The 13,376-nt window shown below is 46.5% G+C and overlaps 1 protein-coding gene across 1 annotated transcript in view; it reads right to left on the bottom strand.

Annotated features, from left to right (window-relative positions):
- Window positions 1–13,376, bottom strand: part of LOC311136700 (NAD(P) transhydrogenase, mitochondrial-like) — a 57,765-nt gene that overhangs the window by 41,871 nt on the left and 2,518 nt on the right. Inside the window, exon 2 of the mRNA XM_084170938.1 lies at window positions 10,905–11,109. Within this exon, the coding sequence (XP_084027064.1) occupies window positions 10,905–11,064 (160 nt within the window). The 5' untranslated portion in view covers window positions 11,065–11,109. The remainder of the gene's footprint in view (window positions 1–10,904; window positions 11,110–13,376) is intronic.

Below are 13,376 nucleotides of genomic sequence, written 5' to 3'. Positions count from 1 at the left end.
ATAAATATACCGACTTGCTGAAGATGATATCAAGTTGAAGCCTTGGGTTTCAAACGTATTATGTAAAACATTCAGCATTCATAAAACAGTTGACCCATTTAAAACTAAATATATGTTACTAGTGATGGGGGGAAAAAATACATAGTTACATATTGGGATATTATCTTTGACGATATATCGTATTGTATAGTGTAATGATGTCATTGCATAGCGTTGTGTGAGACGGGAGAGTTGGTAGATAAGTGGCTTGGTGCCACAGAGTCTACATTCCATTTTGTCAAAGGAGATTACTGAGGTTGATCTTAGAATAATTGATGGACAGGATATAGTGACAGGGGTAAAGGGTAATAACATTAAAGAAAGGGCGTGCCCATGGAGGTTTACCAGATGTTCGTGAAGAAACTTGTAACATAGTGTATATATAGAGAGAGTGGATCTTTGTTCTGGAGTTGGAAGATGGCAGAGGCAGGGCCATGTCCTTTGTCTGTTATAACTAACCATGGTACCATATTAAATATATTATATGAACTCCCCATCAAAAGTGTCTAAGTACATCCTTACATACGTAATCACTTGATACCCTAGAAACTCATCATAACATATAGTTTTCACAACATCGCAATATTATTTTTGCGCTAGTTGCAGACATATGGTGAGCAATGTTTGGTACATCGAATAGCAATAAAATCACAGTATCGAATCGCAATACATATAGAATTGTGAGAATCTTAATACATATCGTATCGGCACCTAAGTATTGTGATAATATCGTATCGTGAGGTCCCTGGCAATTCCCAGCCCTATTAGTTACTCTGCTCTCAACACTCATGAATGAGGTGGAATTTAGTGGGGTAGGATATATGATGCACAGTAGTTTACAACAATCGCTGCTAACCAGAGGGACATTTTACACTACTTTGGAGACCTTTGTGTGCAATAAACCACTCGACTCGGGGACAAGGGGCGTTTTCTGAATAAACACACTTTGCTAAAACGTCGCACCCTCCACCCTCTTCATTGGGCACTGGTCAAAAACACATTTTCACCTTTTTGTAGGCTACAATTTGTCAATTCTACCAAGACGTTACCACCAAGAGTGAGTTTACAGCCTGTTCAATAACACCATAAGACTGGAGTGGAGAGGTGTGAATCTGTGACTGTGTGTCTTCTGCCTTCATTGTGAGAAAGATCACATGCCCCCTATGGAAATTTCCACTCTTGGTCTATAGATAAACAGCATTGGAATGTCTGGCTGCCACCAACCTATACTGACCCAGAGCAGAGTGAACCACAAGACTGACCCCAAGAACAGAAGTTTTAGCTCTAATTGTTCTTCTGAAAGCAAATTATGATTTGCTGGCACTAGTGTGCATTCCAGTATAGATAATGTGCACATATTCATACCTTGACTTGGAGCATTGAAGTATCAGATATATCAGATATAAGCAGTGCTGCTACTGGTTAAAAACAACTTTTAAATGAAGCCGCTAATGAGACAGATACATTAGGCTGATGTGGTTCACCAATAGGTGAAAGAGACAGTTATGGAGACAGTGATGTAAAGAACAGTGTTTAGCAGACGTGTCTTCTCGATTGCTGCTACACCCTGGCCCCTTCAGTTGATACTCTGCCAGGAAAAGCATCTGCCAGCTGTCACAGCGCCAAGAATGTCAACCATGACAGGCCTGTCTCAAAAAGAATTGCATAGTCCAGCTACAACCACAGCACTATACCAACACATCAGTACATAATCACACATACATACAGAATCACACGCAGGCACACAAACTCACCCATACAGGATCACACGCAGGCACACAAACTCACCCATACAGGATCACACGCAGGCACACAAACTCACCCATACAGGATCACACGCAGGCACACAAACTCACCCATACAGGATCACACGCAGGCACACAAACTCACCCATACAGGATCACACGCAGGCACACAAATTCACCCATACAGGATCACACGCAGGCACACAAACTCACCCATACAGGATCACACGCAGGCACACAAACTCACCCATACAGGATCACACGCAGGCACACAAACTCACCCATACAGAATCACACGCAGGCACACAAACTCACCCATACAGGATCACACGCAGGCACACAAACTCACCCATACAGGATCACTAAGAAATGCACACAAGCTGGAACTAGGGCTGGGCGGTATACCATATTTTACTATATACCGCAGTGGAGGCTCCTCAGAAGAGGAAGGAGAGGACCATCCTCCTCAGTGAATTTCATATACTAAATATATTCACATCACCAAATAATTGATTAAAACACACTGTTTTGCAATGAAGGTCCCTTCCACAGACTTCCACAGTAATTATGACAACTTCCGGAGGACGTCCTCCAACATATCAGAGCTCTTACAGCATGAACTGACATCTTGTCCATCCAATCAAAGGATCAGAAAATGAATCTAGTACTGAAAGCATAAGCTACAGCTAGCTAGCACTGCAGTGCATAACAACGTGGTGAGAGAGAAAAACAATAGTTGAACAGTTTTGAACAAATTAATTTCTTCCAAAATTAAGGAGAAGCGAGCGAGAGAGAGAGCTGGCTAACTAGATTTGGTTGAATTTTTTAAAATTTAACTTTAACTTTCACTTAGCTAGCTGAATGCAGCTAACTAGTTTAGCCTATTTAAACAGAGAGGGATGCTATGTTAGCTAGCTGGCTATTGCTGTCCAACACCGGAACTCTTCCAAGTTAAGGTACGTTTTTGGTTTTATTAATTTATTGCCACCGGGGCCTGCCGGTGTAACTGCCAAACTGCTTTCTGACTACACTGTACTGCATGATTGTAGTGGGTTTACTAACGCGTTAGTTCTAGTAGTTATGTTGACGATGAGGTGTCAATGATGTAGGCTGTGTGTAGCGGTTAGCAGTCATGATATGAAGGTTTGGCTTGGAAAGGTTTTTTCGCCTGGTGTCAAGGTCGAGGTAAGGAGTAGACCAAGGCGCAGCGTGATGAACAAACATGACTTTAATTAGTTAAAGCGTCAAAATACAAAACAAAACACGACTCGTGACGTCCACGGTATCAATGACTGAACACGGAACAAAAACCCACAACCACAAAGGGAAAACATACAGTTTAAATATGGCTCCCAATCAGAGACAACCAGCCAACTGCTGACACTCGTTGCCTCTGATTGGGAGTCACTCAGGCAAACATAGAATACAACAAACTAGAATGAACACCAACATAGAAATACACACATAGAAATGAACACACCCTGGCTCAACATAATGAGTCCCAGAGCCAGGGTGTGACAGTACCCCCCCCTAAAGGCGCGGACTGCGACCGCGCCTCAACTAAACAAACCAGGGGAGGGCTGGGCGGGCATACCTCCTCGGCGGCGGTTCTGGCTCCGGCCTTGACCACCACCCTCCAATACACCCCCCATAGTACCCCTGGTCCAGTCTGGCCCCGCCGGCTGGAGCAGGACTGGACTTAACAGGAGCGATCCTTACCAGGCTGTCGACTCGCACCCCTGGCTTGGTGCGTGGAGGAGGAACGGGCCTTACCAGGCTGACGACGCGCACCCCTGGCTTGATGCGTGGAGGAGGAACGGGCCTTACCAGGCTGACGACTCGCACCCCTGGCTTGGTGCGTGGAGAAGGAACGGGCCTTACCAGGCTGACTTCTCGCACCCCTGGCTTAGTGCGAGTGGCAGGAACAGGCCGGACCGGGCTGGCGACGCGCACCGTAGGTTTGGTGCGGGTGGCAGGAACAGGCCGGGTCGGGCTGGCGACGCGCACCGTAGACTTGGTGCGGGTGGCAGGAACAGGCCGGACCGGGCTGTCGACGCACACCGTAGGCTTGGTGCGTGGAGCAGGGACAGGCCGGACTGGGCTGGCGACGCACACCGTAGGCTTGGTGCGTGGAGCAGGGACAGGCCGGACTGGGCTGGCGACGCACACCGTAGGCTTGGTGCGTGGAGCAGGGACAGGCCGGACTGGGCTGGCGACGCACACCGTAGGCTTGGTGCGTGGAAAAGGGACAGGCCGGACTGGGCTGGCGACGCACACCGTAGGCTTGGTGCGTGGAGCAGGAACAGGCCGGGCTGGGCTGTCGACGCACACCGTAGGCTTGGTGCGTGGAGCAGGGACAGGCCGGACTGGGCTGGCGACGCACACCGTAGGCTTGGTGCGTGGAGCAGGGACAGGCCGGACTGGGCTGGCGACGCACACCGTAGGCTTGGTGCGTGGAGCAGGAACAGGCCGGGCTGGGCTGTCGACGCACACCGTAGGCTTGGTGCGTGGAGCAGGGACAGGCCGGACTGGGCTGGCGACGCACACCGTAGGCTTGGTGCGTGGAGCAGGGACAGGCCGGGCTGGGCTGGCGACGCACACCGTAGGCTTGGTGCGTGGAGCAGGGACAGGCCGAACCGGGCTGTGGAGACGGATAGGAGGCCTGGAGTGAAGAGCGGCCACCACCCGTCCTGGCTGAATTCCTACCCTCACACACTCTGTGTGAGGCATCCGCACAGGACGTACAGGGCGGTGAACCCCTGGTCTGGTGGCCTTCTGGATCCGCCCCCTTTTCTCCTCCGTCAGCCCCGTCGTCCATGCCGTGTGCCCCCCCCCTAAAAAATTTCTGGGGTTGCCTCACGACCGTCCGACGACGACCCTGATCACGCCGTTGCTCCTCTCTCCGTCGCCTCTCCACTGTCTCACTCCATGGCCGGCGATCCATCCCGGCCAGGATTTCCCCCCAAGTCCAGGACCCTTTACCGTCCAATATCTCCTCCCATGTCCAGGCTGCCTGCTCCTGGACACGCTGCTCCTCTTTCGCCAGGGCCTTTCCCGGCGCTTCCTCCCATGTCCACCCCAAGGGCTGCCCCTGGACACGCTGCTTGGTCGTTGCATGGTGGGTTTTTCTGTCAAGGTCGAGGTAAGGAGTAGACCAAGGCGCAGCGTGATGAACAAACATGACTTTAATAGTTAAAGCGTCAAAATACAAAACAAAACACGACTCGTGACGTCCACGGTATCAATGACCGAACACGGAACAAAAACCCACAACCACAAAGGGAAAACATACAGTTTAAATATGGCTCCCAATCAGAGACAACCAGCCAACAGCTGACACTCGTTGCCTCTGATTGGGAGTCACTCAGGCAAACATAGAATACAACAAACTAGAATGAACACCAACATAGAAATACACACATAGAAATGAACACACCCTGGCTCAACATAATGAGTCCCAGAGCCAGGGTGTGACACCTGGTCACAGACAGCTGATGTATTGTGCACTGAAATCAACAAGCAAAGAGAAAAGCAGAGAGGAGGAGAGCGCATAGATAGTTGCTAGAAATAATTATATATACACAACGAGCAAAGTGATCATGCTGTTTTTATATGGCTGCTATGAAAGTGAAATGTGTGTGTGTGTGTGTGAGATCAGGGGTGTATTCATTCCACCGATTCTGTTGAAAAACCTTTCTTAAACAAAAGCAAACGGAACGAAATGGAATTTGTCCAACAGAAACTCTCATTTGCAACTGTTGGACTATGTCACGATCGTCATATGGAACAGACCAAGGCGCAGCGTGATGAACAAACATACTTTAATTAGTTAAAGTTTAAACACAATACAAAACAAGAAACGACTCGTGACGTCCAACGGTATCAATGACCGAACACGGAACAAAAACCCACAAACACAAAGGGAACACAGACAGTTTAAATATGGCTCCCAATCAGAGACAACCAGCCAACAGCTGACACTCGTTGCCTCTGATTGGGAGTCACTCAGGCAAACATAGAATACAACAAACTAGAATGAACACCACAGACTGAACACACCCTGGCTCAACATATAGGGTCCCAGAGCCAGGGTGTGACAGTACCCCCCCCTAAAGGCGCGGACTGCGACCGCGCCTCAACTAAAACAAAACAGGGGAGGGCTGGGCGGGCATACCTCCTCGGCGGCGGTTCTGGCTCCGGCCTTGACCCCCACCCTCCAATCAACCCCCCATAGCGCCCCTGGTCCAGTCTGGCCCCGCTGGCTGGAGCTGAACTTGACACTGGTGGAGCGGATTGCTCTAGCTCCGGCGCGAAGCATCTGACCGGTGCCGGACCAGCCACCGGTGGAACAGGCACGGCCCGTGCCGGACTGACGACGCACACCACTGGCTTGGTGTGGGGAGCAGGAGCGGGCCACGCCGGGCTGACGAAACGCACCACTGACTTGGTGCGGGGAGCAGGAGCGGGCCGGACCGGGCTGACGAAGCGCACCACTGACTTGGTGCGGGGAGCAGGAGCGGGCCGGACCGGGCTGATGAAGCGCACCACTGACTTGGTGCGGGGAGCAGGAACGGGCCGGACCGGGCTGACGAAGCGCACCACTGACTTGGTGCGGGGAGCAGGAACGGGCCGAGCTGGGCTGACGAAACGCACCACTGACTTGGTGCGGGGAGCAGGAATGGGCCGGACCGGGCTGACGAAGCGCACCACTGACTTGGTGCGGGGAGCAGGAACGGGCCGTGCCGGGCTGACGAAACGCACCACTGACTTGGTGCGAGTGGCAGGAACAGGCCGGACCGTACTGGGAACACACACCACTGGCCCTACGTGGGGATCAGGAACAGGCCGGACCGGACTGGCAACACACGCCAGTACCTCTCGCCGTGCCTCTACATCCTCCTTCCCCCTGGTGACCAGTGACTCCCGTAACCTGGCGGCCTCCTGCTGCCCCGTCGTCCACGGCGTTAGCCCCCCCCTAAAAAATTTATGGGCTTCACTCCTACCCGTGGCCAAGGCCTCCATCCCTCTTGCCAGACTCGCACTCATCTCCTCCCAAGTCCATCCTCTCTCCTCGTCACGCTGCTTGATCCAGTCGAGGTGGGTTTTTCTGTCACGATCGTCATATGGAACAGACCAAGGCGCAGCGTGATGAACAAACATACTTTAATTAGTTAAAGTTTAAACACAATACAAAACAAGAAACGACTCGTGACGTCCAACGGTATCAATGACCGAACACGGAACAAAAACCCACAAACACAAAGGGAACACAGACAGTTTAAATATGGCTCCCAATCAGAGACAACCAGCCAACAGCTGACACTCATTGCCTCTGATTGGGAGTCACTCAGGCAAACATAGAATACAACAAACTAGAATGAACACCACAGAATGAACACACCCTGGCTCAACATATAGGGTCCCAGAGCCAGGGTGTGACAGACTAATGATTACACCCTAGATCAGCTAGATGCAGGCAAGAGTGTACAAGGCGGTATTGAATGTGATTACTCAAAATTCTCTAGATTAACATTTTAGTTATAAACTTTCATTCATAGGCTAGGTTGTAGCAACCTCAAAATTTGAGTATCATGTAGTAGCCTAAACCTATCGATGTTACATTGAGCTGGGTGAATGGAATATGAATGACAGTCATCCAATATCCTGTAATAGAAACAAGGCCATGCTCATAAAAAAAGAAAGAAATCCTCCTCCCTCATCTGGTTGGCTGGGCCTGGCTCCCCAATGGGTGGGCCTGGCTCCCAAGTGGGTAGGCCTATCCCTCATCCCAGGCTGCGCCAATGCCGATTCATGTGAAATCCATAGTTTAGGGCCTAATTTATTTATTTCTATTGACTGATTTCCTTATATGAACTGTAACTCAGTAAAATCGTTGAAATTGTTGCGTTTATATTTTTGTTCAGTATTTATGCCATTGTAATCTACCATTTGATACAATAAATATGTTGAAATGACAATATCACTGGAGTCATTGCAAATCAATTTGTGCCACTTGTGTAGCCTACCTGGAGCTGGCAAACTGATTTAATAAATAGCCTATAACTTCAGTTTATGTTGTTGTAGCCTTGTGTTATTATGCAATTATTAAAGGTCACGTTTAGTTAACTAAATTGGAAGTTATCAAAGCTCTATCGCAACTGCCGATCAGTTGTTAGAACGCATTAGATCAACGTTAACAGTCAGTCAGATTAGGCTACAGGTTAAATATATTTTTAAAAACTTTGGCTGTTGTTGACAAGCATATTCAGTTCATATACAAATGATTAATATTTAATTTAGTGATTGAAATTACGACCCCATCCTCAGAAGCCCATTCCAGCAGGCTATTGGGAAACAAGCACTTCTTATCTCGAAATCACCTCACTATTCTTGTTGAATCAATTAGTCTGTCAATTTGAACTAAGCAAGCTGCTAAATCGTTCAGTTTACATCTCGCCTACATCTTGCCTAGGCTCCTGTAGGCTATCTGAAATTAAATGTAGGCCTATCATGGGCTATAGGCTACCTACACTGAACAAAAATATAAACACAACATCGTCTGAGACCAGCCACCCAGACAGCTGATGAAATGTAGGAGTATTTCTGTCTGTAATAAAGCCCTTTTGTGGGGAAAAATGTATTCTGATTGGCTGGGCCTGGCTCCCCAGTGGGTGGGCCTATGCCCTCCCAGGCCCACCCATGGCTGCGCCCCTGCCCAGTCATGTGAAATCCATAGATTAGGGCCTAATTTATTTATTTCAATTGACTGATTTCCTTATATGAACTGTAACTTGTGTTTATATTTTTGTTCAGTATAGCTAAGCAAACCATGGCAAAGTTGATTTTTTTGTCTGTAGTCTGTGCCTATAGAAATGACAAGTCAATCTTGCAAATTGACATTTATAACAGTTTGTAGTCTTAACATCTGCCACATAAAATGGCACAATTGCCAGAAAATAGCCTAACATTCGTTTTTGTTAATTCGTCCAAGTGTTTCTTGCTCAGAGATTTCGAGATCCTCTGTCCAACTTTCATCAGTCAAACGCTCCTGTCGGATTTATCTAGTTATGCACATGCACAAAAGGGAATTTTCTACAATTATAAACCGGGTACGAGCCCTGAAAGAAAGGTATGACAAAAAATTACTTTTACTGTTCAAATTACAATGGTAACCAGTTTATAATAGCAATAAGGCACCACAGGGGTTTGTGGTATATGGCCAATATACCATGTCTAACAGCTGTATCCAGGCACTCCGCTTTGCATCATGCTTAAGAACAACACTTAGCCCTGGTATATTGGCCATATACCATACGCCCTCGTGCCTTATTGCTTAAGCACAGCACTCAAATGAGTTAAATCGACATCCATTAATGGAAAATGATCTGGTGAGTTTAAAAAGGGCAAATAATATTTTATCTTGAGACATATTCAAATTCCTTTATTATGTCACATCATAACCAAATTTTGATTATAACGTCGCTAAAAGTTAGTGATATTCCTTCTTAATTGGCTCGATAACGTTATGGAAAAAGGGTTTATTGTGTAAATGTGGCAACTACTCTCTTGCTGAGGGAAAACAAAATTGTGCTAGTTTTCATGCCTTTTAGGTGGGTTTTGAGTGTTCATTGGTCTCAATATTTTTGTAAGACCTGGAAACCCTGCCTCGCCCCATGTCACTCAAGGAGCACATTGTTATTGCTTTACCAGGAGACACTTGCATTCAGTCTGCATGGTCAATGCAGCACATGCAACAATGTTGATGATAACGACGTTGTTTCCACTTTGCTTCTTAATATAAATCCACAAGCGTTCTATAATTACACTATTATTTTGTGTTTCTTACATCTGCAAAAAGTTAGTATTTTTTTAGCCGTTTTTGCTAAATCGTGTTAGCCGCTAAGGCTAATCGCTAGTTAGCGAGCTAGCTAATAAATGTACTGAGTCGGAGCAAATGTAGCTAGCTAATACAGCCTGATACCAGTGCTGGTGTAGGCCTAAATCAGCATGTTGTTTGTGCAACAGTATCTTCCAAATCAAAGAGGAATAGGTGAAGCATGAATGTGTTGGCTACATGTAGAAACATTGAATGTAGCCAAAGATTATAGGGTCCCCTAGGAAAACACTGACCATCACTTTGGTTCCTACCCTGTCACAATAACTCCTCCCTGGCATTTTCATTCGTTGTCATGTCAAACAACAGTGTATTCAAAGTCCCCACTATTATGTATATTCTAACTATAGAATTAGAATAAACAGTCTATTTCCAAGATTCCAACTGTTCACCCAAGTGTTTTGATCTAAATAGCAAGTCAAATCGCAATTGCAACATTTGGTTAAAAATAAGGCCTAGTTTTTTTGCCCATATTGTGCAGCCCTACGTGGCAGTGTGGAAATTATCTCAAATAAGTGCAGGAAATGCAGAAATTGATGGAAATGCAGGAAATTATTTTAGGTTGAAGTTGAATTGAACAGTATAAAACAATCATAATGGAGAAAGACCCATTGAAATCACTAAGAATGTATGTGTTGCCACTGTAGGGTCACACACTACTCATAAAGCAAATTTAGCAAAACTTTTATTATTCAAAAACATAAAATACTGCCCCAAATTTGTAAAATACTGTGATATGATATTTTGGCCATATCGCCCAGCCCTAGCTGGAACATGCAAACAGCCAGCTGATTCTGGCTAGACACACATACAGACACACACCTCATTAATTTCTAACTCTAGTTGCAGGTATTGGTGGCTGCACACAGCCAAGAGAGAACAGGGTGGGAAGAGGAAGACCTGTGGCTGTACACTGTAGTATCTATAATATCACGTTGGTTGGTTGCAACAAAGGCAAAAAAAGATGAGGTGGCAAAAGTTATTGAAATTGCCCCTGCCACGCGTCCTCTCCGGACAACTACCAAGACATGCATTGTCTGAGTAAGCAGGTGACTGTGGATGATAGGCTACATGTTTGTACAAAACCTATGGATAACATATTTTATCAACGAGACTAAGCATAAGACAAGGCAACCCTATGTTTTACGTTGGTGTGTATGTGCATTGTGATTGCGGTTGTGCTCAAGCTGTGTACCTGTCGGAGGGAGAGTAGTTATGCTAGTTACCTGGGCTGGCACAGCGGTTGAGAGCTTGCTGAGTCCTGAAGAAGCGCAGGCATGGCGTCTTTACTGACCGGGTACTAGCATGCAGCCGAACACAGGCCACCCCACTGAACAGTGGAGCAGAGCAGCTAGTAGCCACCACACGCAGAAGGCTCGATGCCATCGCAGACACACAAGGAGGAGCTGTGCAGCCGGATCGACCCTCCTCCTATACACACACACACGCACACCACAACACAGGAAAGAGAGAAGGGGGGGTGAGACGGTGAGAGAGGGAACTGTGAACAGTAGAGAAACTGACTGACCTATCGTGGCATGCCCAACTCTGTCCCTAAACACAAGCCCCTATACCACCGCCTCAGCTGATCTCTCATTACACACACACAACTCTGTAGTTAATGCTATAAGAATGTGCACCCGTGTGCTATACACAGACATGCCCATTTACCACCTAAAATGATGCAGCAACAGGACATCTCATTTTACTTCAAGTAAATTGCTAGCGTCACTAAAATACCTGTTTAACTGTTTTCAGCATGTGTCAGTTCAATTAGTAAATCAAATAGGCTTTCATATTGACAGAGACCCAGCTGTAAACTAAGGTGGAAAATGCAGTCTAGGACACTCCAAATATAATGTCCACAAACGTCCGGTGACCCTGTGTAGCTGTGTGTTTAGTCACTTCAGAGGCCTGATGTGTCGAGATAAGAGCTGTTACCAGAGTGAACATCTTGACTGGAAGACTGGTGTGGTTCAGGCCCTAGGGGGTTCCAGGCGGTATTGATTAAATAGTACACCACTACAGAAAACAGGGTCAGCTCAGCAGGGTTGTATGGGCATTCATAATAATGGTCCCAGATATTTAGTGCCTTTCTGTCAGATATAACATACAGTGCCTTCGGAAAGTGTTCAGACCCCTTGACTTTCTCCACTTTGTTAGGTTACAGCCTTATTCTAAAATTGATTAAATTGTATTTTTTCCTCATCAATCTACATACAATACCCCACAATGACAAAGCATAAACAGGTGTAGAATTTTTGCTAATTTATTTAAAATAATAAACGGAAATATCACATTTACATAAGTATTCAGACCAAGAGTGTGCAAAGCTGTCATTAAGGCAAATGGTGGCTAAAATCTAAAATATAGTTTGGTTACTACATGATTCCATGTGTTATTTCATAGTTTTGATGTCTTCACTATTATTCTATAATGTAGAAAATAGTAAAAATTAAGAAAAACTCTTGAGTAGGTGTGTCCAAACTTTTGACTGGTACTGTAAGTATTCAGACCCTTTACTCAGTACTTTGTTGAAGCACCTTTGGCTGCGATTGCAACCTTGAGTCTTCTTGGGTATGACACTACAAGCTTGGCACACCTGTATTTGGAGAGTTTCTCCCATTCTTCTCTGCAGATCCTCTCAAGCTCTGTCAGGTTGGATGGAGAGTGTTGCTGCACAGCTATTTTCAGGTCTCTCCAGAGATGTTCGATCGGGTTCAAGCCCGGGCTCTGGCTGGGCCACTCAAGGACATTCAGAGACTTGTCCCGAAGCCACTCCTGCGTTGTCTTGGCTGTGTGCTTAGGGTCGTTGTCCTGTAGGAAGGTGAACCTTAGCCCCAGTCAGAGGTCCTGAGTGCTCTGGAGCAGGTTTTCATCAAGGATGTCACTGTACTTTGCTCCGTTCATCTTTCCCTCGATCCTGACTAGTCTCCCAGTCCCTGCCGCTGAAAAACATCTCCACAGCCAGGTTTCCTCCAGACGTGACGCTTGGTATTCAGGCCAAAGTGTTCAATCTTGGTTTCATCAGACCAGAGAATCTTGTTTCTCATGGTCTGAGAGTCCTTTAGGTGCCTTTTGGAAAACTCCAAGCGGGCTGTCATGTGCCTTTTACAGAGGAGTGGCTTCCATTTGGCCACTCTACCATAAAGGCCTGATTGGTGGAATGTTGCAGAGATGGTTGTCCTTCTGGAAGGTTCTCCCATCTCCAGAGGAACTCTGGATCTCTGTCAGAGTGACCATCGGGTTCTTGGTCAGCTCCCTGACCAAGGCCCTTTTCGTTCAGTTTGTCCGGGTGGCCAGCTCTAGGAAGAGTCTTGTGCCTCGACACAAGCCTGTCTCAGAGCTCTATGGACAATTGCTTCGACCTCATGGCTTGGTTTTCGCTCTGACATGCACTGTCAACTGTGGGACCTTACATAGACAAGTGTGTACCTTTCCAAATCATGTCCAATCAATTTAATTTACCACAGGTGGACTCCAATCAAGTTGTAGACACATCTCAAGGAGGATCAATGGAAACAGGATGCAGCTGAGCTCAATTTCGAGACTCATAGCAAAGGGTCTGAATACTTATATATATATATATAAAAAAATATATACCTTATTTACATATACACACACATATATATATATATATATATATACACATACACACACATACATACACACACTGCTCAAAAAAATAAAGGGAACAC

This window comes from Coregonus lavaretus, assembly GCF_964263955.1.
Source record: "Coregonus lavaretus genome assembly, chromosome: 10".
NCBI lineage: Eukaryota > Metazoa > Chordata > Actinopteri > Salmoniformes > Salmonidae > Coregonus > Coregonus lavaretus.
The sequence above is the reverse complement of the archived record's forward strand: the minus strand, read 5'-3'. Positions and strand labels throughout refer to the sequence as shown.